The sequence below is a fragment of the Patagioenas fasciata genome, chromosome 3 (assembly GCF_037038585.1).
Source record: "Patagioenas fasciata isolate bPatFas1 chromosome 3, bPatFas1.hap1, whole genome shotgun sequence".
Lineage (NCBI taxonomy): Eukaryota > Metazoa > Chordata > Aves > Columbiformes > Columbidae > Patagioenas > Patagioenas fasciata.
In genome coordinates this window covers 24,828,283-24,855,045 of record NC_092522.1, presented here as the reverse complement: position 1 = coordinate 24,855,045, position 26,763 = coordinate 24,828,283, and the positions used below count along the sequence as shown (strand labels likewise).

The window sequence follows — 26,763 nt, the reverse complement described above, 5'->3', positions numbered from 1 at the left end:
TCCCTTCTTTATTAAAAATTGAACGTTCCTTATGGAAGTCAATCTAATGAGTCCAAGAAACCTTCTTGATGCAACCAACATACATTGTAACCTAAGCCCAGTTCATTTTGTCTGCTGTTGGCATCTATAATTGCAAGTCACTTACAGTTCTATAACAATTGCCCCAGGTTTAATTTCATCCATCTCCATGAAAGCAAAGCACTTGGTGCTAGTAAACCTTTTCTTAGGCTTGTAGTGTTTGAATTCAAAGAAAATAGCTGCACCTAGAGTGGAAAAAGGGTTTAATAGAAAAGTTAGCAATTATGGTTGACGGTTACCTGAAAACTTATCTGCTATTAAGATGCTCTATGGAATTATCTCCAACACTTGTGTTATTTAGTCAAAAGCTACACCAACTTCTTAAAATGCTCACATCAGGCTCAGAAAAGCTTGTATATGCTTTGCTCAGTCACTCATAACCAGGTAACTGTCCAGTGACTAACGAGGTGATAAAGCAGCTCAATACCTGTGTAGCAGAGCAGACTGCTGCATTTTTATCTCTTTTCATTCCTCCCTCGTCTGCAAGTCATCAGAACAACCGATTTGAGAGAGACAGGACACAAAAGTCTATTTTTATCCTTGTCTGGATCTTGAGCCCTGCAGCAGCAGCTCCAGCACAGCCTGTTTATTAGATCAGTGTTGACACTCCCAAAGTTCCTGGGCCCCATTTCAAGCCCCTGACACTACGTACCTTTTGTTAGTTTTTCAACGTGTTTCTGAATCTCGATGTCCACATTAAAATGGACATACGTGTCCTCCTTCCTCAAAGCCACAGGAGTGTCTTGCACAGGAGTCAGATCGATCCCATTCAAATCTGCAGGAAAGAAACAACATGAGAATGGCAGAAACTCCCCAGAGTTTGAGGTCTTGCTTAATGAGATTTATGGATCACTACTAATACTTCCACAAAAAGTTAATACACACCTGGATTTATCCCTAAACTTAAGAAAGGGGGAATCATGCCCCCTCACAGGCAATGAATTTTCTTTTTTGATTGCAACATAAAAACCAAGTCCTGACAATATTTAAGATGAATATTTGGAATTATCCCTCTTTTTTATTTTGAAGAGCGTGTTTCTTCCTGCTGCCAGAAAAGGATCCCGTTACCCTATGCAAGCGGGACTCCAACTGGGCTTCAAAATTTCCAGCTGAACTGGCAGGAAGGGATACAGACCAAAGCCCCCCCTGTACAGGGGCTCTGCAGGGCCCCACTGCCACAAGCTGTGCGTGCCCTGCTTTGCTGCCCCGAATTAACATGCATTATTCCCCTGGGATTTTCCGCAGTCGGAGGTACAGTGGGGCCATGGGTTGGACCCAGCTGTCAGCACCAGGCTCTGGTTGTGCTGCTGGGGCACATGCCACCACTGACAACACTGTTTTTCACAACTATATTTGTTCTCTTACTCTTTCTCCCCTCACAAGTGATCCCTTTCCCTCAGAGAGAGAAAAGTTGTAACGAGGTGGCCAAAATTCCAAGTGCATAGCACAGGCATGGTGCCTGCGGTACGGGCTGAGGCGCTGCGCACCACGGATGCGCTCAGACCACCAGCGTGGCATCAGGAACAAAGCTCTCTCTAAACCTCCACAAGAGTAGCCTAGCACAGAACCAAGGGAAAACAACTACTAAGCATCTTGAGACTCCTAATAGGGACAAAATGACTTTCCAGAGCTACTGCTCCTCACAAAAAAATCTTGAGAAATTAAGTATAAAACGTCACCATTAGCAGACTAGGCAATAGCCTGCACACACTTTTTGATCCTGTTCTCTACCTCATTACCTGGCAGCCAGCATTTACAGGGGCTTGCAAACAGAGCACCATCTGTCAACAGAAAAGGCTTATTGGGAAAGCAAGCCTAGGAATACAGTCTCCCTTAGCTCCAGAAAGGAAATGAGAGCTAGGTCTGAAGGCAAGCAACAGTGTTAACAATACGTATTTAAGCTAGAAAAGGCAACATTTCAGTGGAAAGGAACAAGGAATGTTTGCTTTACAAGTTCTGATAAGTTCCAGGATCCAAATGTTAGAACCTCGTTCAGGCTGGTGTTTTCCTGTTGGCCAAGAGAAACTCAGCATGAAAGAATTCAATTTAATTAAATTTGACTAAACCCACATCCATGCAGCTAGCCCCACCGCTGAAGACACCCATCCCTCAGCCTTCTGGCATACCACCAGTGACTAGAGAAATGGAGCCCAAAGAACAGTTGCACAATCAAAAAATAAAGCTTCAAACCTAAGGCAACACCATAAACAAAGAAATACTGCATGTTCCCAAGACTGAAAACACAAAAAGGCAGTTGTATCAGCAGCGGAAGGCACGAGTCGTGCTCCATCCTCCACCCCAACCAGGTGAACTCCTCAGAGATCCAGAGAGAAGTGGAGGGTTTCACCGTTGAAAAATGATCACAAGAAGAAGGATTAGATAAAGCTTTTATCTATATATTTTGGCAGGTAACAGTTGAGACCATCACTCGGATTCAGGTGACATTCAATACTGTGACCCTTAACTTCTGCCAAAGAACTTGTCTGGTGGAGGAAGCACCTGATCACACATCTAACAAGTGTTTCATCCCCTCCATTGGGTATCCAATAGCACTTCTAAAGACGACACACATAAGGTCGCATTCGCAACTGAAAACAACTGGAGGTTGATGGCTCAGCTACAAATTTTTACATAAAAAACAGCAAAAAAAATTATACGCCTCAAAGGATTGTAAAGATATGCAGAAGTCAAGCATGCCAGGTTAAGGGGAAGTAATTCTGACTGCAGGGCCTTCCTGCTACAAAATGCAAAATGGGGAAGAGGCAGATGCTTCCAGTAGACAGATTGTGAACACCCAAAATCCCAGTCTCAAGCAAGAGCCATCAACCATGTTGTTATCTGAAACAGTGAGAAATCCTAATGCTGCGTATCTTGGACTGACAGAAGAAGAGGTTCTTACAGACTCATGGAACCTCTCAGAGTGGTAGGGGAGTTTAGCACACCAGACTTTGGCCATTAATATTTCACTGCCAAGACTACAACATTTTATGTTTTGTTTCATTCACATCCCTTGCTTCCCAGCTTCATACCCATCTCTCTAAACCTTAAGCTTCTTTGTTTTATTTAAAAATTAGTTTAATGACAGGGAAAGAATGGAGCCAGCAGGCTGTGGTTCACCATCTCCAGAAAACCCAGAGACCAATCTGTGTTGGGGAGTACAGGCAGCCCAAACAGATCTGTACTCAGCTGAGGGAGCTGGAGTAGAGAAATACAGCCTGCCCAGTCACTGATACTCAGCTCCCAGCATGGCAAAGGCAGCCCTGAGGGCACAGAAAAGCAGTGATTCACCTCCCAGGATCTCTCAAATACAGAATATTCCCACCCTTGATTAAAGTGGAAGCCTTAAGTCCACAATACAAAATGCAAGTACTAACACACATTTTTCCCAGCAGGTTGAAAAATCAATACAGCTTTCACAAAACCACGCTCTCTCCCAACTAGAAGCAAGGAGCCAGGAAGAGAAATCATTACCCTTTACACTGACTGTGATGTAAGGATCAATGCACTGCCCAGCATCTTTCAGACCAATTTTCTCTATGTTGATGGTGAGCAATGTCATCCCGGGTTCAGATGGCAATCTGGGTAATAAAGTACCTGGAAAGAGTAAAGATTGTTATTAACCCTTTGCGTCAGCTTACAGCAGATGCGTTGCTCAACCCATCATCTCTCGTGGAAGATGCTGTTCCCTGTATGTGGTACAAAGCCCAAGGATTCATATCCCAGTAGTATGCAGAACTATGGGCAAGTCTGTGTGCACAGACACACGCCATCTTTTGACAGATTTCAAAGCCCACACCAAAAAACTCCAGCACTGCCTCAAGTCAAATGAATTCATGAAAAAAACCAATGTCATAAGAACAGAGAAAAGCTTTGCTTCCAAGCAGAATATCTCATGCATGGAACTGAATTGATATCATTTTTTAAGAATTAAATTTGGGAGGCTGGATTCAATCTGCAGGGGCAGGAAGTTCAGACACTTCATCAGGAGTCCCACCCCACTGAACATGACTTGGCTTCATGTTGAACATTTAGGCTGGGAAAATAAGGAGGAAAGCGGCATTGTTGCAAATCCCACTGGACATCAGGGAACCAGAAGAGAGATTCTTAATTATCTAAGTTCTACTGGCCTCTACTTAAAGGAAGGAGATGAAAAAAAGAAAGTGTTTGCATCCCCCAAGTTCGCTTCTGCCTTAAGGAAGAAGTTCTCAGTGCTGTGTCAAGAACATTTAGCATCAAAGCTTTGTGTTCAGTGTAGGTGAATCCTCCCAGTGCTAAGGAAGACAGTGCAGCTGGCAAGAAATCCAAACTGTTCAAAATCACCAAGAGCCATGAGACTCTGTCATCAACAATGGAGTAGGTTTCTTCATGCTGATTTTAGCAAAAACTGGCAGGCTTCAAGCCTGTCTCCAGTATTAGATGAATAAGCACAAAGACAGAAAATGCTTAGACTCATGAGCAAGTTTGATTTAAAGTTATGGCTTTCTAATTAAAATAAAATGTTATCCCAAGGCTTGAGATCTAAACAACATAATAGTTTCCTTTGGCAAGTCCAATATGGGCTTTCCTTGATACTTTTTTTCCTCTTGATCTGCTTGCGGAACTGGAGAGCCAAGGAGTTTTATTAGAAAGACTTGCTTTGCAAGATGGGACCATGTATTCTGCTCTTAGCACTAGATAGCCAAGGCTCCAGCAAGATTTCATGAGCATTCCCACATCCAACCCCTCTTTTCAGGATCATCAGCAAGACCTGAATTCACATCTGTGATGCGGTGTGTTTCTGTATTCCCCATCTTGGCTGCCAGCAGACTCATAACCTCCAAAGTACTGCATCTGCAGGGACTTCACAACATATCACAGTAGAATTCAACCCACTGTTCCATTCTGAAGTAATGGGACAGGCTTGTGACCACAGTATGAGCAATGTCAAAAAGCAAACTTATTAGAGAGCACCCATTTCTGCAAAGCAGCATACACACTCTAGTCAGTCTTGCTGTCTCTTGAACAGATGTTCAAAGACAGGGTTCCTATTTCAATCTAAATGAATGTAGAAGCAAGCTCATCTTCTCTTTGGCACAAAACTTCGGTCTGCCATCTTTCATTTGTCTCCTAACAGCAGCATGTCCTCAAGAACCAAGAGCAACTCTAACTTTCAGTTTTCCTGTCCATCACACAAAGGGACTAAGCAATGGGATACTGGCCACAAAAATCACCTGAAAGATGCATCAAACTGGCATTTATTATAAAAACAGCGGCTTAAGAAAAACTATTCTGTTCTTGAAAAATGCTTTCCAGAATGTGTGAAATTGCAGAGTTGCAACGAAAAAAAGAGACAAGCTGACTTCCAGCAGGTAAGAGAACAGTAGGACAGACGGTCCCCAAGGAGTACAGTTTCCTTTCTGCCTCAACAGGAGGAAAAGCCAAGCCAGCTATGGATCACAGCAGCCGACTGTGACCTCTCATGTGAGCCACAGCCACTCCAGCAGGTCATTTGCTGGAGCCTCTGTATAGGAGCCATCAGCTAATTAGCCATTAGGCAACAGTAACCGTCCCATGGTCTGACCTGACGAGGGCTGGGCATCGCACTGCCGGTCTGCTACCACGGCTTGGGCCCATTGGCCTCCAGCAGCCTCTTGTTGAGGCTTTTCAGGAGAAAAATCACCAGCCGTTTCAGATACAGGGCATCACTGGCAGAGGGGGAAGGGAGCATCTACAAGTGAAATAAGTGTCTTCCTACAAGTGCACTTCTGGGGTCACCAGTTTAAGACTGACAAGGAATTACTGGAGGGAGTCCAGGAGTGGGCTACGAAGATGAGGGGCCTAGAGCACCTTTCTTATGAGCAGAGACTGAGAGAGCTGGGTCTGTTCAGCCTGGAGAAGAGAAGGCTGAGAGGGGATCTCATCAATGTTTATAAATATCTCAAGGGAGGTGTCAAGAGGATGGGATCAGACTCCTTTCAGTGGTGCCCAATGATAGGATGAGAGGCAACAGGCACAGACTGAAGCACAGGAGGCTCCATCTGAATATGAGGAGAAACTTCTTTACTCTGAGGGTGCCAGAGCCCTGGAACAGGCTGCCCAGAGAGGTTGTAGAGTCTCCTTCTCTGGAGACATTCAAGACCTGCCTGAACACATTGCTGTGCGATCTGCTCTGGGTGAACCTGCTTTAGCAGGTGGGTTGGACTGGATGATCTCCAGAGGTCCCTCCAACCCTAACCAGTCTGTGACTCTGTGATTCTATACAAAAGTGAACCAACCCAAGAGCTCACTGCCACCAAGACACAGGTGTTCAGTCTCTCTGTTCTCAAACCCCAATTCAGAGAAGGCAGAAAAAATGAGAATCCGTTGCCAGCACAGCACCAGAATAAAGAATCATGTAACCAGGAGAAAGGCAGGGAACCTTTGCCGTGGGAGGCAGCAAGCCATCCACATGTTCAGCTCCATACAACACAGAAGTCTAACTACAGAAGTACTAGTCACGTAAGATTTCCCATCAAATGTGTGTTCCACGACAGAAAAGCTAGCAACCTTTGGCTACACTGCAACTCAGAATGCTTTTATTAGCACAGCAGGACTTGTAGGGAGCTATGTAAGGTGTGCCAGAAATAAGACCTTTCTTTTTTCTGGTGATGAAGGCAAGCAAAGGTCAAAGCATAGATGCTTAGTACTATGATTGTTACCAAAGATTGTATTTTGAGGGTTGAAACTAAGAGCTGAATGAAGATAACAACTACACAAACATGATCAAAGAAATAAGTGTATATACTAAAAGGTTACATCATACCTTCATTGGCTCCTGGGTTAGATGAATGGTGCAATGTGATAACGATGAAGCCATGCATGTAGAACACAAGACCATGGTCAGTCAGACAATACATTTATGCACTATGGATTAAAGGCATACAGCAGCAAGGAGTGCAACACAGTTCTGTCAATTCAATACGGAGAGGTCACTCTTCTTACGAGGCTCACTTCAGAAGGTTGGAAACTGCTTTTGTTTAAGTCTCATTACTCAGAGAAAGTGCAACAGACCAACCTTCAGTCAGGTAAGAAGCACCACACTAATTCACATTCTATGGGGAAACAGGATCTGTGTTTAAGTAGTACAAAACCACCTTAGGGGTTTGGATTATTGCAGCTACAGGGAAGTTTACCTTAATGCAAAAAAATCATAAAATTCAGATATGCAGTTTATCAAGTAGATGACAAAGTAAAAATATCAGTAAGTTCAGGAGTTGCTTTCACTTCCTCTTAAAAGCACGGTCTTACTGAGGAACAATTCTATAAGAAAGTATATGCCCCAAACCTCTCCTCTTTCCAATTTGGCCACACCACTACTTTGAAAATGATTTAAATGTAAACTCAATCTGCCTGTCAGTAACTTAGATTCCTTCTTAAGCTTCTATGTCCACTACATGTGTACAACTCTAACCATTGGCACTGTGGCAATGGTCACAGTCTTACTGATTCACCACCATACCAAGAGCTGCTCAAGATCTCTCTGATGTACTTTGGACCGACAGAATACATCATCATAAGTGGATTTATCATGGTGAATAACAAAGACTGAGAGTACAAGTGTCAGCAATAAAATATCACAATATATTAGAGTCTATTTGTGAGCTTAGCATAAACAGCTGGAGACTCTGCATACCTACATCAGGATAGCCTGCAGGGATCATATTCAGTACCGTGTATTGGCTCAAATCTAAGGACAGAGATGTGTTTTCTCCAGACACAAATAATGCAACACCCCGGCTCTTTCGACCTTAATTCCAGTACTAGTTGCCCTACTTCTTATCTCCTTCCTGAAATATGATGCTTGCCAACCTACTCTGAAATTAGAAACTTGTTTCTTCTGCAGAGAAACTACACCAGGAACCAAAAGAACCTCTGTTGGAACATTCTACTCCTTTACCCAGTAAATTGTCAAAGCTGAAGTTACAGGAAGAGCACCTCCTGAATCTGTAGGTATATCCAGTTCTACAAGTGCTTTCACATGGATGAGGACCTAAGCTATCAGAACCAAAGCTACCCATGCACTGTATCCTCTCAAAGCTCAGGTTTAGTTTAGGTCATTGTCTCACCAGCTGGTGCAGCACAAAAATAATCAGCAAAAACCTATCACATCTCTAGCAGGATGTGATGCTCCTTACAGGAGAAACATTGAGACAATCCACATTTGAATCCACTTGAAACACTTCACATAGCAAAGTTAACAAAGTACATGGAATGAAAACACTGAGTCTGAACAAGGACTAATTATTTGAGGTAGATGGTACTACCCTCACAGGTTATCCATACAACTGTTTTACAATAAGATATTGTTTGCTGAGAAAAAAAAACACACTGGTCACATTTGCGGTTCTCCAATATAGTATTAAAGTTTACATTAGCCTGTTGCTCCTCACTCAAACTTTTCAAATCACAGGTGGAGAAAGGGGCTTCTCAGAGACAGAACTTACACATGCTACATAGGCTGGCATGGCAATGCTACTGCCCCTACCTGGAACTCTAGCGGGAAAAGAGTCTGGAGACCCTGCTCCAGCTCCTCCTTCCTCATCATCCTCCTCAAACTCCAAGTGTTCCTCTTCTCCAGGTGCTAAAATCTTCCTGTAAAACATAAGGAAGAATGAGACCAAAGATTCATCATCTGGCTTTCAACCCACAAGTCAGCATCTGAGTACAGAGCAGGAGCAACAATGCTTTAATGTAATTTTGTGCTTCTGATTAGCTACTAACTGTACCTACAGACCCCAACAGAGGTTGCAGGAGCTCAGCCCACATCAAAAGCACAGAGTCTAAAACCAAGAGACAATACAGAGACATGTAGGGGCCTACAAACTACTGATTTTAACAAAAGCATGGGCTTGGGTTTTTAGTAGTACCTAGAAGATCAGAATTCAAAAGTTTTTTTTTTAACAGTTTACCCGAAGCAATGCAGCAAGTAGGTAGCTCCAGAAATTCTAGTCTCTCAGATGTACACCAGGTCCCAGGCTGTGCTCCTTTTTGGATACACACCTGTACATAAAGTGACCCATTTCTCTCTTACCTGAGTGGGACAGGCTGAACATCAAAGGGAAACTCCTTGTTGTAAGTGAGGATATTCTTTAAGACTGCAGATAGGAAGGAAAAAAAAAGAATCCATATCCATAAACAAGCATTAAGTCTACTGCTTTGCACAGTTATGCCCATTCTCACATCATCTTCACACATACAAATAACAACCTTAAAAATATATCAGATCATGGCAAAAAAAAATTCTCTCATATTTTAAACACCGGTATGCTCCTGATCAGACCTGTATCACTGTAACATTCAGACAGGCTAACTGCAATTCCAGTACCTGATCACCACCACATTTACACAGGCAGGAAAGACAAACATGGCAATAACCAAAAGCATCACCAGAAAAAGCTACAGGCCCTGGGGTAAAGGTAACAGCCTTTGGTGGTTATTGAAAGGAGAGTGATGCTGTTATTGGCAACAGCTCCCAACAGATTGAAGTCTCCAGAATTGACACACAGATGTAGGCTGGACATTCAGACAGCCACTGTGGGAGGCCAGGCATGCTGGTAACACATCGCTCAGTTGAGATTTCCTGCTTCTTCACTGATGCATTGTGGGGATTTTTGGTGGTGGGCTTTGTTTAAGTTTGCTTTTTTCCTTCCTTCTTTTTCCCTGCCCTCTACCATCTGGGCAAACTAGCAAAATTCAGAAGTGATACAGCACAACTTCTGAGCATGGAGTCCTGCAGACACCAACTAAACTCTCCAGCCTTCAGTGGAGAATGGCTTTGCCATTTGTATTGGAAACCTAAGTTTTAGTAATCGCAACTTTAGCTGTTATTTCCAAAAGTATTCATGAGTAAAAGCAAAATTGCCAAAAGCATGTGAAAGAAATGAGCATTTCATGATGGCTAAAGGGCCTACAAATCTACAAGAGCAAGTCTGCAGGGAGAGGCCCTCTCCTACCAGACAATGAGTATCCCAGACTGGGCAAGGGGAAAGGAGGTAGAAAAACTGAGTCCCCTCACGGAGCCTCACTTTGCAATATGCCCTCTCAAAGCACATTTTAGAAATCTTCCCTTAGGGGAAGGTTTCTCCCTCAGAGAGAACAAAACTGCTTTAAAACAGCATTAAGATTACACAAATACCCAGAGGTACTTAAATACCAGTTACATTCAAGGAAGCACTGCCAGGCCACTCTGCACACCACAACTCAGCCAGAGCAGGAGAGCTTCCTTGTCTGTCTTCATGGTCATATCACCCAGCATGGGCTTCATCATTAACTTACCAGACACCATCTGAATGCTATAAAGAATCCCTCAGGGAAACTATACGGAATCTAAAGAGTCTTTCCAGTCTTTACTCGTTCTGATTGGTTTTTTTTCCTCTGATTTCTGTACCACCACCCGAGAGGTTCGGTACTGCCTGATTCCAGCTGGACAAAATACATAAATACATAGAAAGCTTTAAGTTGCCCCCAGTCAGGGATGCAACAGACAAAACCGATGAGAAGTCTCGGTCCCTCTCTCTCCAAAGACTTCTGCTCCAAAGGATCAATAATGCAGCTCTCAGCATGGTGGTGAAGGATCACAGCCACTTCCCACCGGAAAAGTAGCTGATTAATAGCGGACAGCAACCTCCCAGCACAGCTGAGGTTCAGGAAAAGAAGGGGATTTTTATCACTCGCAGAATTCCCCAGCTTTCAGAGAGCTACATCATACCAGAGACAGAAAGTGAAACTGTCCCAGGAAGAGAAATTTCCTTAAAGAGAGATCTCTTACAGACCACAGGCACGTTATACAGAAGCAACAGAAATTACTATAACTCTCCTCCCACCTTCCAAATGTTGGTAACCACTAGATTCCTCTCTCTTCCCCATTACAAGTGTCATGAGGATGGAGCCAGGCTCTTCTTGATGACAACCAATGATAAGACAAGGGGCAATGGGTACAAACTGGAACACAAGAGGTTCCACTTAAATATGAGAAGAAACTTCTTCTCAGCAAGGGTGCCAGAGCACTGGAACAGGCTGCCCAGGAGGGTTGTGGAGTCTCCTTCTCTGGAGACATTCAAAACCCGCCTGGATGCCTTCCTGTGTAACCTCATCTGGGTGTTCCTGCTCCGGTGGGGGGATTGGACTGGATGATCATCTGAGGTCCCTTCCAATCCCTAACATTCTGTAACTGTGTGATTACCAGTTTCTCTCACTACGTGAATCAACATCCCCTGAAAACAAACAAATGAACAAAAACCTTTCTAGTAATTCATTTCAGTCATCACTAGAGGGCACAAAGTACTCCACAGATACGAGCACTGGAAAAAGGCAAGCAGTTTTCCAGCACCTAAAATATTGCTGCTGCCTAGGCGTACCCCAATCCTACTCAAGAGCTGCAGCCACACGTATGGACCTTGGTAACAGCCCTGCCCAGGGCAGTGCCTGCATTCAGCATCCTGGGGGTGCTGAACATTTAGCTCAGGAACACTTCTGGAAACACCACCCAGAAGCTGTGGCATTTTGCCACAGAAAGCTGTGAATCAAGTTTTTAAAATGCCTTAAACTTTGTCTCATCACTAATAGTAAACCATTTTGCAAAGTTGCCACAGGGCGATTTACTGAAGTGCTTCTTTAAATACCATCAGGATAAGAAGTGGACCTACAGCACTCAGACTGGTGAAACACTTATCCAGTCACTAAGAAAAAGCAAAGCAATAAAACAGAAACGCAACACTCATCCTTCAAGGAAAATGAAAATCCTCTTTACATCTATCACAAGTGCAAGTTTCAGTTGACTTAAATAAAAATAACCAGATCACAGAAAAAAGCATCAGGAACAAGGAACAGGAATCTCTCTTGCAATACTGAGTAAGACACCTTTAAGAGGTTGGTTTGGGCTTTTTTGGTTTTGTTTTTAGAAAACACACATCACCTCTGGGAGAAAGAGCAGTTCCCCTCTGTGATGCTGCTGCTGAGAACACCATTCACAGAAAGTTCTCCACGTGTGTAACTGATGGGCAGATTCCAGCATCATGGGCTGCATTTATGCCAGTTTTCCAATAGAAAGCTTTTAAAAATACTGTTCTGCAGGCTCACATGCAGAAGCTGCCTTCTCTCTTGTGATGCTGGACAAAGTCACATTGATTTTATCAGCAGCTGGTTCTCTCTTGAAAGATTTCAAAAGAAATTATCATCATGAGCAGTAAGACCAGCAGGCACTCACTTGGTAAAAGGCCACTGTCTAGTTCAATGTTTAGCAACAGCCTATGATACCTGTACTTTTATTTTTTAAAATACACAACACAAAACAATTCAGATATCAGGTTCCCCAGTACAACCCAGCATCTACTGATTTTATAACACATATAAATTGAGTTTGAAACTAGTTGCTTAGTGGCTACAACTATCACACATGAACACAGGCACAGGAGATGGCCCACAGCCTATCCATTTGTAATGTGTATTATAACACCGGTGTAAGCCTTCACCAGAAGAGGATTTGTGAGATCCAGTGCGCTAGCAACGATGTGTAGCTGTCTCAGAAGAACTATTTGTATGTATGGACCCTCCTGTAGCATTTTTCTAGCACAAAAGATTCAGTGACAAATCCCATAAACAAACCAAACCAGCCAACTGCTTTGCTTTCCAAGCAGTGTGAAATGCAAGCTGAAGTAGGAAAAGTTAAAACTTGACAACACAAGAGGAAAAAAACCAACAGGCTAACTCTAAGGACCTCTGTTGTTATAACAACACCAAAACCAAATTTCTCAGCCATTTTGACAGCTTGAAGCACAAAAGTAATTAAAACAAGCCAAATTGTGTGAATAGCTGTCTTCCTTCCACCCTAACAGAATGGCTTGCCCTAACAAAGGAATCACTTGTCTGCATTGCCAGCCAGCCCAGATTTTTTTAGCTTTTTCTGTTGGAACACAAGAGAAAACTGACAACACAAATTGAAACACTTCATGGTGTATTTTACAAAATGGCTGGTGTTGGTCTGATTAAGATTTACTCTATTCAAGATATACTTAAAAACCACAAAAAAGCACAATTCAGAGAGAAGGAAGCCAGAATAATCCAAGTCAGAAGGCAGCATTAAGAACATCAATGTTCAATTGTTGTCAGAGAAGGATCTGTTCTCCTCCAAGCAAAATAACTCAGTGTCTTCAAAAACTGATGGCCACACACTCTTCCTCAGTTCTAATATAGTTGCTTGTTGTATGAGGCATGGGCTGAATGCACTTCACAGTGTTTAACATTTTTTTTTGACAGTGAAAAAAATCAATTATCTGACAGAGGGCAAGATAAGCAAACAGGACTGTTGTACTGTAGTTGAAGTATTGGCTTTTAAGAAAAGGAGCCATTTCAAAGGAAGCTTTACATCTGTTGGTAGAACGTAAATTTTGACTAAAGCCTTCAATAGTCACTTGTTTTGATTTGTGGAACAGTTTGATCAATTAAAACATGATTCCTCATCAGTCATTCTGTCACTCTAAAGGTATTTGCACAATGGAGCCTAAAATCCAGTCGTTAAATGATTACAACATGTTAAATACTTTGTAAACAGAGACCAGGAGTGTCTACACAAAATAATCCCAAATCAGAGGATGCAGAGGCCAGATACGCAATATGTAGATTGAGAAAGACCTAATATTTCAAGCACATAGTTAAACCCTTTCCTGAGTCATGGTCTTCACAGATCTAGCAGTCTTGTAACATACCTTCACTTGCCATTTTCAGGGAGCAGTTTAAAAGCATTTGGACTCTGTGTTTTTGGTAGAACCATTAGGAACCTCGATTCAACACTCACTTCTTGACAAGCTGCCCTGTAGGATCCTGTGCCAGTTACTTAGAGAATGGGAGTGCAGAGCAGCTCAGCTTATTCAGTAAGTGTAAACATTTGCCTGCCTGTGATGTTTAACCCAAACAATCCCCTTAATTATACAACTGCGACAGGAAGAAAAGAAAACCAGCTTTTGCCAGCACAAAAGCAGCTCTTCCACATCTCCTGTTCCCCAAGAACAGCAGAAATGTTAGCACTCAGGATAACATAGCTTAGATATGGAAGCTCTGATCATAAGGATGCTTTGAGAATAAAGCAGCCAGTGTAATGGGAAGGAAAACGTAGTAGATAAACAGATAATTGCCTACATGAGAAAGTTATTTCTGGACTGATGTACCAAGAACTGACCAAGGATCAGTTGGGGAAAAAACAACGTTAGAGAAAACCCTTCAAAGACTGACTCACATCCTCGCTTTGACCTTTACCTTCGTTAGTCTGGAAGCATTACAGTGGAAGGTGACAGGTGATTGGCTACCATGAGCACAAGTTATATATTCTCAGAAACAAAAATAAACTTCATGCTGCAAGGAGGAAGACCACAAAGCATTGAAATTCTGTTCAAACAATAAACGTGCAGGTAAATTTCCCAGCTGATTATATACTGTACTACTGATAGCTTTAATCACTATTTTGCACAAAGATTAGCAGCACTCAAAGAACAACTTATTTGAGAATAAAGACAAATGCATTACCTGAAACATTAGGACTAATATACTTTGATGTTACCCACATTACGTTCCTTAATACACATAAAGTTTTGTCTATATGGTAACAGATATTTGGAAGAGCCACCTAAAACCAGCATTACTGTCACACCACATTGTCATCAGTCAGTATTCATGATGCTGTCATTATTTCCACTGTAATGATAAACGTCACGGTAATGATAAATGTCACACACTTAAAATACAAGGACAATACTTACTTGGTTCCAACTTCTTCAGATCCTCAAGCTTAAATTCATCCTGCGATTGGGTGGACTAGGACATTACAAAGAAAGAGTTAGAACTTGGTATGCACCTTCCCCTCAGACAAAGCTATCATATCTTAGAAAAAGCATGCAAGGTGCTTCCTTTGTTCAAATGTACCACATTACTTCAAAGCTATGTCTTAAAAAAACCCAAACAAACAAACAAATCTCCCCAACAGAGGCTAGGTTCACAGATGAGGCAGAAAATGCCTTACTTCTAACTTATTGAGAACAAACTTATCCCATGATCCAACCTCTAATGCAAGATAAATATTTTTAAAGCAACTAGTTTGTCTTTCATACTTACTACACACATGAACATGAAGACAGAGGGACTCGTTTTAATTCTTCCCCAAACAAGCTGTTCTGAAGCAAGATTAGTTGTAGGGCTGCACTGCAAAGTGATGCTCCAACAGGAGCATTCACAGTCCAAGACACACATCCAACATTGTAACAGTGGCAGAAATTACAGTATGCAGGATAAACTCGACAGAACACTCAGCTAAGAGCTCACTGGAGATGGAAGAGGGATTCCTGTCTCTCCTTTCTCCAGCTCTGACGATGCGGTTTCCTCATCTGGCTGTAGCACACATCTGCTTCTCAGTAAGCCTATCAGACTCACTAACTCAACAGAAAAGTTCTTATTTTTTTCTGAGGTGGTGCAGCAACAGCTTGCAAGTTGAACTAGTCTATTTTGAGATAACAAGTGGCAGAGCTGGCACAAGACAAGTGGCACAAATAAGACAATTGAAACTGGACGTCCTCTTTAGGCAGAGGATCAGGTCTTACCTATTGTGTCATTGCACCCTTGGCATCTCTTAAGATTACTCATTGTTTTCAACATTTCTTAAAGGCCTAACTTATTTTTTTCCTCTTTGATTTTGCCCAAGCATCAACAGGGATTTTCTGCAAGACTACAGAAGGACAATAGAGCAGCTATGCCCATACTGTTAGAATAGTGGGAAAAGACGACTAAACTAACTGCTAAGAAACAAAAGTGCAGCAAGTAGAAGACTGCTGAGGAACCAACAGCAGGGAAAGCTGTTCTTGCAAGACATCATCTCCTTAGTTTGACAGGTTATGACATTGCTGCATCTTCTGCTGTTGCTCTGAGATGTGACCTGACTCACGAAGCTGTCCCACCGTGGGACACACCTGCCCTCATCACAAAGTCACAAGAACAAGTACAACACTGTTCAAACACCCCAGATTAGATTAAAATAGAAATACAGGTGGAGCTAAGCAAATAATTCTTTGAATGCTGCACAGCCCCCACACTGGTCAGCCCCCACCTCATGAGTCCAGCTCCAGCACACTGCCTAAATTGTCACAGTGTCCCAGCCTCTCAGACAGTCACAAGGCAGCACAATGGAGCTGCTGCACCTTTTACAGCAACACGAGGTACTCAAGAGCGCTGCTGTGAGTAACCTGATGCAAAATGTACCTGTCACCACTCTTTGTTGGTCAAGAGGTAATCCAGTAACCCAAACTTTGCTTCAGTTAATTCATCACTGCCCCCCACCCACACTCTTTTGGAAATTTCTCTCACTTGCCTTTTGTTTTGGGGATAAGATTGTGCTGAGAGAAAAAAAATCACTTCCATGGCATTTACCTTCAGTCAAGAAATAAAGCCCAAAGAGTAGCTTCTAAATAATTATTTTCACACACTTGACTTCAGCACTGCCAGTTTTCATAACTGCCTCCAAGTCATTTTAATTCTACACAGACATTCTTCCTTGTGCTCTACTACAATTGGTGAAGCAGCTGAATTAGTGCAAGGATCACTCCAGGGATCTTTTTACCTTTGCACACAGGTTAGGGAGACAAACTAATCAGTTCTACAGAAAGAATTGAAGACACAAAACCTGCAGTTAAATTCCTGTACAAACCCTAATACATGCTCATATAGGCACTCAAGGGTTTTTAAGGCAGCCACCTGGGGCATCATGTTGACAACCTGGAAAGTCCAAGTGTTCAACAGTTTGTTCAGTCTGTTTTCAGAAGTTTTGGCTATATCTATCTGAAGACACTAAACTATTATAGCTTTAAAAAGCTCTACAGTTACCTCTCACTGAAGTAAGAAGCTACATAGAAAAAAAGAGCTTTACCTGTAAAGCTGCACTTCTCAGTTCCAAGCATGTTGCAATTTTAGCTATGGTTTTCTGAAAGGGGAAAAAAAAAATTACTTAATACTGAAATTATGTTCTTTCATATTCACTTTTTAAAAATATAAACACAAGCCATTTATTTTTCTTGCAAATATTTCAGATCCATTATTCAGTATCAGATAATTCAGCATCAGAAGATTTTTTTTATACACTAACAAGATTTTCTGAAAGTGCAATAGATGAAACAGATACCTGCCACTTAACTCCCCTCCCACAGCTCATCACCACGGATGGGGGTTATTCACTCAGCAGAAAGTGTAATAATGCCTACCTCATCACAAATTGTTTAAACTCAACTGTTCTGAAGTGATAGGGGAGAGAAAGAAAAAAAAATTCCAAACCAAGCAGTATATTACCTTCTGAAAAACGGAATGGTTTGTTCTAACTTGACCTTTTAGGAGTCATGTCTACAGTTCCTCTATTGGGTTTACAATTTCAGCAGACCAAGTCAGCCCCCCTCAGAAGTTACAGAAGCCCAGTATCTCAAACTGAAAAAACAGCCCAGTTTTGTGGGTCAGCTAAAATATCCCAGAGCAGAACTGTGAAGTAATTTCTCATTTTTACTTAAAAATGTAAAAGAGAGGGAAGGGATTCAAAATAGCCCATTGCTAGCAGCCTTACTTTGAAGACAATGCTACTTAAGCTTTTATGTCTCACAAAGTAAAAGAAGTTCAAGCAACATTCCCATTTGTTTCTATTACTACCAGCTGAAAAAATTGAGGAATTCAGACTTCTGTAATTGACACCAAGTGGACACACCTACACAGTATATTTTACCTTGCTTGACCATCACAAGTTTATTCATTAACTAGAAGGTTTTACTGAAGAACAATCAAGCCTGTTGGCAGAGATAAAAAGCCAAATATAATCCAAAATGCTCTGTGGAAAATCTACAGTGCAAGAAAAATAGCAACAATAAAACTATAAAGAAAAGCAGTTTATTTTCCAAGTAAATTCCCTGCCTCCCCCAAGATAAAAGTTGAAATACACACCTGTAACTCATTCTCTCCTTTAAAAGCAGCCAGTATAAAAACAGCTCACCCCAGGATGGATGCAAAGGAGAAGAAAAGATTTCCTAGAGCATGAAAGAACTTCAACAGTCTGGGCACCTGGCAAGTTACGCAGTATCAGTCAAAAGCCAAAACGGCCTTTTAAAGGAGGGTTAAGTTTTAGAGCTCCGAGAGGTTTGTAGCAGCAGATAAAAACGGGTGTGTGTTCACAGCTACCTTGCCCTGACTCTCCTGCAAAGGGCTGTGAGAACTCCTCCTCAGTCAGCTCCCGGGCCACCACTTATTCCAACAGGCTGGGCTGAAAGCTACACAGCTCCAGCTTCGGTTCACTTTACACTACACTGAAAGTTGAAAGAGGTTGGGAGCTAAACGTAAGCAGGTCAGACATCAACACCTCATGGGTAGAGCCAAGAGCTGGGGTCTGTAAAAGCCTCAGATACCTGATTTTCATCTGCTACCACAGGGCTCATCAAAGCTTTTAAAGCCATTTCTCCCCACCTGGTATCTTCTCTCATCATAAATACTCTCTTACACAGCACAAGCCCAGACTCTGCATCCTTGTGGTTTATATTACTGTCCATTGTATGGAGGCCTTATAAAAAATTCTATTATTTTGAGCACCTTCCACAAAAGTAGTGAGTGATGCATATTAGTACAGGACACACATTGTTTTCTCCTCTGCCTAGGATGCAGAACATGTGATGTGCTCTTTGGGGATTTTAATATAGAGCAACATAACCATATGCTTGCATGTAACATGGCCAGGTAAAAATATTATAACTCCATTTATGTGGAGGTTCATTTTGTAGCCTAGGTTCAGTCAGCCAACTTCTACCTCCCCAAAATAAATTCTGCTATATAACAGAGATCCATAGGTGGACCTCCAACATAGCTTGGAAAACCACAGATGTTTGAAAAAGGGGTATGTATAGTCCCAGCTTCATGTTGACACTTCCAGACCCACACTTCAGACATGGGTGTTGTGGATTTATATGTTCCTTCAGGCTGGACGGGAGGACACCAGGTAGTACTACAGAAGCAGATTGTCAGTCCCTAGGGTAAGAATGCACTAAACCCATCTGATCAACTGCAGTGTAACAAAAGGAATTTTTTTCTATTTCAGAATGTCTGGAAAGATACATTTGCAAAGGTAAAATATTAAAGAGGAAGGTGTGAAGTAATGGGTAAAAGAAAGGAATCCAGAGGCTCACTAGGGAAGGGAGGGGAAGTCTCTGAGGTTTGACTACAGCTCCAACATTTGCACAAACCAGCTGTTCCGATGGTTTGGGTGTTGACTGCCAAGAGAAGAGCACGTCCATTCTGCATTAGATCAAAACCCCTCCAACTGCACCCCAGAAAGAGGCTATGAGTTTGCAGTGTGCCAGCACACAGTCCCCATGCCCCACCACAGAATCAGAACACGTAAACAGATTTTCATATGGCTCTTCCCCTCCTGGTCTACTGTGCGGAACATTAAGCCTCCCCTGAAAATGGGGTCTCAAGAAGCACTGCTCAACCTCTGTCTCCTTTGTCAATTCACCAATAAGCTCAGCAACACCCCTGTTCCCAATCCCACAGATTTGTAACTGTGTATTCTTAAAGTGCCTGAACCCGGTGCCTCCTAACAGGGCAAACAGCAATACAAAATGTGTGTTGTCTGGCTCCCGGTGAATGAAGGGCAATAACGGCTCTAGAAATGGATTAATTGAAGAGAGTTTGGGAGTCTTAAAATAGTAAAGAATAGGTTTTATACGGAATCTATTGAAATATGGCAAGCTCCCAGCAGGCATTATTCATAACTATTTTTTTAAGGGACCACACCCAACCCAAAAGTTAAAAATGCAGCTAAACACTGCTATCATTTTCAGCTGCAACTATCCCATGCAAAGGCTCATTTTTGCAGCAGGGAAAACACTCTGCATCTCACTAGAAAAGCTGAAGCCACAATTAACTTTGCTAGCTTAAAATAGTTAAGACTCAGTTTTATGTAAACTCATGATCAGAAAGGGAAAAAGTCAGTTGATCTCGTAGTCAAGGTTTCTTCAGTGCCGTTGTGTGAGTAATGACTGTGCTAACTGTAATGCAGTCAAAGATGTTTGCATAAATACAGAGCCAGAACAGAGTTTGGCTTTAAAGAGAGGTCTAGGCTGTTAGGAGACCAGTAGTTTAATGAATCATGCTAATACCGTTCAACACTGGTCTGATTTCAGCAAGTTAGCATTGCATAAAAAAGCATGATTTTCTAACACTGCCTAGCACAAAAACAGTCACACGAGAAGCAACAACTGCGGTTAGAAGAGGGCTTTAAAGGTCAAATTTATTGCGTAGAGAACAGGGTGAGAGTAACTGTAGCTGGAGGCAAACTGTCAACCATGGCCAAACCTAACTGGAACAATTCATGTAGCAAAACACAGTGGTCGATCGTGAATGAAGATGGGGTTTTTGGAGAATGAAGGTAAAACAAAGAACAGCAGGATGTAGATGTTAAGTCTGAGGTAAATCTTTTAGTAACTGTATCTGTTAACATATCATACACGCAGCTTCTAAGCGATGAAATTGTTGCACAGCCTCCCTAAGGCTGTTGCAGGGTGACTACATTTAAACACTTCGATTTGTTGCTTACAATACTTATCTGCAGAGAAATTCTTCAACAAAATTCATAATCATTAATGAAGATTCCAGCACTGCCAATTATCTAAGTCAAGACAGAGCCTTCCCTAAGGACTAGAACTCCAGAATCATGTCCAACAGTAGATACAAGATGACAACATCACCCCTGAGAAGCTGAAAATCCAGGAATGAATGGCAAATTCTGGAGACCAGCCTGCACTAGCAAGGGAAGTAGCACACAGTGTTTCAAAACAGCCTCTTCAGATCAATAGCAAAAAGGCAAGATATGAATATTTAAAAGTCTGGATTCTTACCACAAACAATACATTTATTATAAGATAAATGATGACCGGCTCACAGTACACCTAGGAAAGAAATTGGTGGTGTCTGTCAAGTGTTGTTAGATTAACAGATTGTATGATTACATTAGTAAGTAACACACCATAAATTATGGTGTATCCATATCTGCACTGTATCACCACCTGTGATGCACAAAATAAACCCAAACATGGTAAAAGTTTATACAGACACACGAGGCCGGGAGTTTGAACCTGGCCTTGTCCTTTCTCTGTAGCTGTAAAGCTAGTAGCTTTCCCTTGGTACAGAGGAATCACTGCTGAAATCCATCTTCCCCACATAGTATGTCGAGTAAGAAACAATGACAGACTCACAGTAATTCTCGGCAGTATCTATGATCCTTTGGAGAACAGCGATCTCTAAATCTGCACAAAGACTGGAATGAGGGTAGATCAAGCAACTGGAAATTGTAATCGGCTTCACAACCTTGCCTTCTCCAGTCTATGAAACTCTGTGCACAGCCTTGGCCAGTAATATCAGATAAAAGAACCCTGAAGTCTACACACTGTTCTAAGTTTGGAAAAAACAATGAGATGGTTCTTATACGACATATAGAACCTCAGAAATACAAGATACTAGAGAAAGAGACTTTCTGGAACCAGGAGGAAACAGCATGGTGGTGCATGCATTGCCAGGAACTTGGTTAAACAAAAGTAGCTGCTTTGGTGTGTAGATTTTTTGAAAGGTGGGGAGAGAGAAGATACACTTCTATTTAACCAAACTGCTTGAACACCCAGAAGTGTGCAAAACTCTACTTCTACACACCTAGTGGATGATACTGGTGATGACAGTAATTGGTCATGATCGCTAGATTACACTGGCTGACCTCCTGCAGAAATAGGGAAGGCCAGAACAGCAAGAACCTTAACATTCGTAAGGACATGATTTAGTGCTAGATTCAGGTTATGGTTGGACTCAATGATCTTAAGGGTGTCTTCCAACCAAAATGCTTATATGACTCTATCATTAAACTAAAAGATGTTGCTGTACAGAGTTTTAAGTGCTTCTATCAAAGAAAAAGCAAGACTCTCCAGTGGGACTAGCATTCCTAATGGCAGAGGAGGGAAAGAGAATGTTCTCTCAACAAAATGTTGGGGAATTCAGCTGTGTATGTGACTAATGAAACAAGTACCACCATTTGATAACCAGGCTCAAAGTTTCAGTGCCCTGGCCCTTTACTGAGCTACCAAAAAAATTAAAAAAAAAAAAAAAAGAAGGTAAGTGATATAACACACAAAACAGGTTGATATTTATATCAGCTTTAGAAACAGGTATCACTCTGCAAGGATTCTGCCACTCCTCATTGTTCATTTTCAGCAGACTGTTGCCTTAAGACCCGATCACAGTTGCGCATCTAACATCTGAGGTCAGTTATCTCTGCTTCCTGAGCCCCTCAGGCCTTCCCTCGTGGCTGACCTCACTCACTGCCACAAGCTGGGCCAAGGTCCTTTCCACAAGATCCAGGGAACATCTGGAAACAGAGCCCCGTGTGGCTCTGGTTCCCATACTCACAGAAGATAAAGCCTCCTCCAGAATGAGAGATTAACAGCTTCACTTTCATAAACTAACCATATTTTCAAAAGTATCCAGAGATGGGAAACTCACAATAAAGGTGGCTATAGCTGAGAACGACTCAGAGAGCCACAAGCAAAGGATAGAGAGCAGGAGCAATCAAAGAGCAACCAGCTGTCCAACACTAATAAGGCTCTCAAGCCTTCAGTTCAGGAAAGCTGGACCAAATCCCTTTCTCTAAGATTCTGACTGTTTAAGAGGATCATGAGCCTTACCTCCTTCTTTGCAGAAGGTAAACAGAATATGGAAGACCAGCTCTTTGCTTTTCTTATTGGTCAAGGAAACAGTTACAAACTTCTGTCAGACTCTATGTTAAAGTGTGTTTCTTTGTAATGAGTTTCTCTAAACACATCAAGTTCATCTCCAGTTTCTGTAGCCACGGCCTGTTTTCAGGACCAACATTTCCAAACACAGATCCTGTTATTTTACCACTCTCTTTCCACAGATGGGATTCTGGGCTAGCAAATGTCACTCTTCAGGCAATACCATTGCTCAAACAAGTGATCTTATGGCTTGGAAATCAGTATATACAGCAGTTCTCTAATTTAGTATTCCTAAGAAAAACATGCCTGTATATAAGACATGAAAATTTAGCAGGACCTCATATCTTTAAAGTTTTTATTTTGCTGAAAATGCTTGAGTGTGTGAGACCTCAGCCAGCATTTTTCTCTTAAAACCTGTCACAGAATTGCATTAATACAATGCTGAGACAAAAACCAGCATTTTCAGCTGAGGGGAGGGAGGAAGGAGTCAAATAATTTCAATATTTTGAAAGATCATAAATAACATTCTAGGAGACTAGTACGGAGTATTCTGCCAGTCAGATGTTACATGTTAAGCTAACATCCTCCTCAGCCTCAATATCTGCAGTTCAAGACATTTTGTATTCAAATTTCAAAACATAAATTGCGCTAAAGTTGAATAAGCAAGTTATCAAAAGGTCAGCCGAAAAAAGAAACACCCAGGTTATGAAGAACTCTGACTGGTATGCATGACATTCAATATTAACACAGCAGAGCATCTGTCACATATAATGACAGCAACTGTTTTAGCCATTCTGGGCTCTGTTTGTGGATATTGAGGGAGGAATAAAGGTCTCACAAGGCTCTGGTCTGCGAGATACAAAGAACCACAATACACATCAACATCTACGAGTCAAGCTCCTTTAATGAACAAAGAGCAACACTCACCTTTTGATCTTCTGTGAATTCTGAGTTGTTGTGCTGAGACTGCGCCTCTTTTTGTAGATGTCTTGCTAATCTGGATAGAGGGGGAAGAAAATTGTAGAGAGGGAACACAACACAGGAAAACATACACACACCCTAGTCTCCAGAAAACCTGTCAGCCAAAAGGCCCACAGACCGGTGCTCCAAATAGTGGTTGTTTTTTGTTTGTTTGTGGTTTGTTGTTGGGCGTTTTTTTGTTTGTTGTATTGTTTTTTAAAAAATATTTCTATAACCATGGTGGGTCATACTTAAACACTGAAGATGGACAAAGTATGTAACTATATTAGGCAAGAAAGACTGCACGTATAATGTATTGTGAAGAGAGCACAGGTAAGAAAGTCCTTCTAGCCAACAGCCCTTTTTATACGCACTGACCTTTTTCTTCTCCCCATCTCCCTTATTTTATAATAACAAACCATAGCCCTGTGAAGACCCACTGACACACAAGCTGCCAAGTGTTTCACGGGGAGAATTTGAGGCAGGTGGGATTGCCAGGAGGCTGATGTGGGTATCCCAGGCAATGGCCACAGGGCATTTGGCCTAGGCTGCCGGGGTGTATCAGCTCTCATTTGTGCCTGTCAGCATCGCAGGCGGAGCAGGAGACCTCACCCCTTGTCACCACGGAGACTGGAGTACCAAGGGGTTTGGAAAGCAACAGTAAGCAAACAGCTGGAGAAAGCGAAAGGAAGTGAGAGGGAAGCGATGGGAAGAGTTACGGTTTCCGTCCGGGGAGGAAGGAGAACATTAAACAAGCAAAACCTCTGGGCAATTGTTGCCAGTCCCTGTAAATAATTAAGAAAAAAGAAAAGCAGAGGGGGAGGGGGGACAGGGAATTGAGAGGAAACATAGGGACAGTAACAGCAGCCAGAGCATCGCAATATGCTTCCATTGGGAACCTCACAGGTTTGCACTGTTAAAGGGATTCAGCTTCTCTCCATCCCTGCAGTGGGCATTCACCTGTTTTTTGGCAGGGGTTAAAATACACACACCAAAACAGACTACTGTCAAATCCTGGGACAGAAACAAAAATCAGAAATCAATTGTTTCTTTGCTTTTCCTAAAAATAACCTCTGTTAAAAAGGCACTACTAACACCAGTGAAAACATAACCAAGCAGGACAAGGTAACTGCACAACTCGGTGGCATCGTCTGCCTCCATAAAGGGAGGAGGATGGGGGTTGAGAAAACAGAAAAAGCACAAACACGCTTGAATCCAAATTAAACTCCTTTCCTACTGTTTCACTGATACAGTACACAAGATGTATAGAAAGGGCATTTAGAAGTAGCAATTTAAGAAAACTTATCACCATAGCAGCAATATGCCACCCACAACAGGCAGCATCACAGCATCAACATTTCTACAAGCATCACTAGCACAACCCTCTTCCCATTTGTCACTAATACCAAAAAAATCCCACCCTAATCCAAATAAACACATCTGGCATCCCACTCCAAGCTTATTCAAAGTCTGATCAGACCGAGTTCCACAGATGGGGACATCCAACAGGGAAGACAAGGCTGACAGCTCGGAGGGCTCTTGCATGAGTAGACACCTAAATGAACAAGGGCTCATCTTTGCACTGACCTTGTTGCACTCCCAGGAGTAACATAAACACCTGAGCAAATGCAGGTCCCCTGGACGTGGGAGGCAAATAATTGTGTTTTACGTCAGCAGCCATCAAACCCAGGGAATGAACGAGCTTACCTTTGGGAAGATCTTCCTCAGTGTCAACAAGCTCACTGTAACACGCCTGCCTGTGTTGCCCAGCACAGATCGTGCCAATGTTAGGAGTACCTGGCCAACTGCTGCAACACACTCGTTCATCCCACCTCAGGTTGCCATTTGGGAAGGCAACAACATAAAGCCACCCTGTTATGTCACTCCAGGGCTACACGGAGGTATCTTGCCCTGTGCTTCTTATTTGCAGCTTCTACTCTATAGATTTAAATTAATTTACCTGCTACATCTACAAGAAGCAGATACACACACTGAAAAGGTTCTGCTCCTCCCTGGGAAATATCTCCCTGTAATCCTTTGATCTTCTCTCCCCTTTCTTCTCCCTCTTGGAACCAGAGTTCATCTCCTGTCAACTACTCTATTCAGCAGAAACTCGCTGATAAGGCTTGCAAGAGCAGCTTACAACACTACTACCCAAGAGGGGATTTCTTACAAAGATACCACACTGCTCCAAAGTCAGAATAAAGCAAGGGCACGGAGATCACCTCAGTTCTTGTCAGACACAAATGATGTTGGGAGGAAGGGAACAAAAGTTATACTTCTATTCTCAAAGTGGACTGACTGTGAACATTTAGTGACCTTGCTTCTCAATGAAATGAGCTCAGAATGAGAAGCCCAAAGACTTTTCATTCTGAAGAAACGTCATTTAATGATACTGACTGCTAAGACCACCAAGATGGTTTAAAGCATTAGGATCACTCCTCATACTTGTCCACATAAGGACAGCTATTAAAAACATCTTATTTTACTTTCCAAGGTGTTTTTTTTTTCCTTCTGAGATACAGATCTGGAAGAGAACTTCTTTTCATCCTTGTGCCAAGATTTGTAGCAAAGACCATCAGCAAACTCCAAGTAACTGAATTTGCTATAATCTCATCATTTCATTGACTCACCAGGCAGTGTAATGCATCTCATGACTATGGTTGTACCTGGCCAGCAGTCTAGTTAGTCTGAAGGAAAACCAAACTGGGTTAGCCAGTGTGGTTATAGCCCATTAACTTGAGTAGTCCTGAATAGCACTAGAGCAGGGCTGTCAAACTTAGTTTCCCCCGGGGCCACATCAGCCTCGCAGTTGCCTTCAAAGGGCCAAACGTAATTTTAGGACTGTATAAATGTAGGATGTCGCCCCTAAGGAAAATGAGTTTGACACTATAAAATCTTTTGGAGAGCATCTCTTCGGTTGGCTTTCTCT

At 42.2% G+C, this 26,763-nt stretch overlaps 1 protein-coding gene across 3 annotated transcripts in view; it reads right to left on the bottom strand.

The window, feature by feature from the left end:
- The window catches only part of AIDA (axin interactor, dorsalization associated), a 31,327-nt gene that overhangs the window by 3,504 nt on the left and 1,060 nt on the right, over window positions 1-26,763 (bottom strand). The window contains exons 2-10 of one of the 3 annotated variants that reach the window (XM_065833608.2): window positions 23,799-23,868; window positions 17,000-17,053; window positions 14,847-14,901; window positions 9,128-9,191; window positions 8,582-8,688; window positions 6,860-6,871; window positions 3,550-3,672; window positions 731-853; window positions 146-263 (exon numbers count right to left, since the gene is read on the bottom strand). In XM_065833608.2, coding sequence (XP_065689680.1) covers window positions 146-263; window positions 731-853; window positions 3,550-3,672; window positions 6,860-6,871; window positions 8,582-8,688; window positions 9,128-9,191; window positions 14,847-14,901; window positions 17,000-17,053; window positions 23,799-23,868 — 726 coding nt within the window. The remainder of the gene's footprint in view (window positions 1-145; window positions 264-730; window positions 854-3,549; window positions 3,673-6,859; window positions 6,872-8,581; window positions 8,689-9,127; window positions 9,192-14,846; window positions 14,902-16,999; window positions 17,054-23,798; window positions 23,869-26,763) is intronic. The other 2 variants (XM_065833609.2, XM_071805961.1) reach the window with 2 other exon arrangements.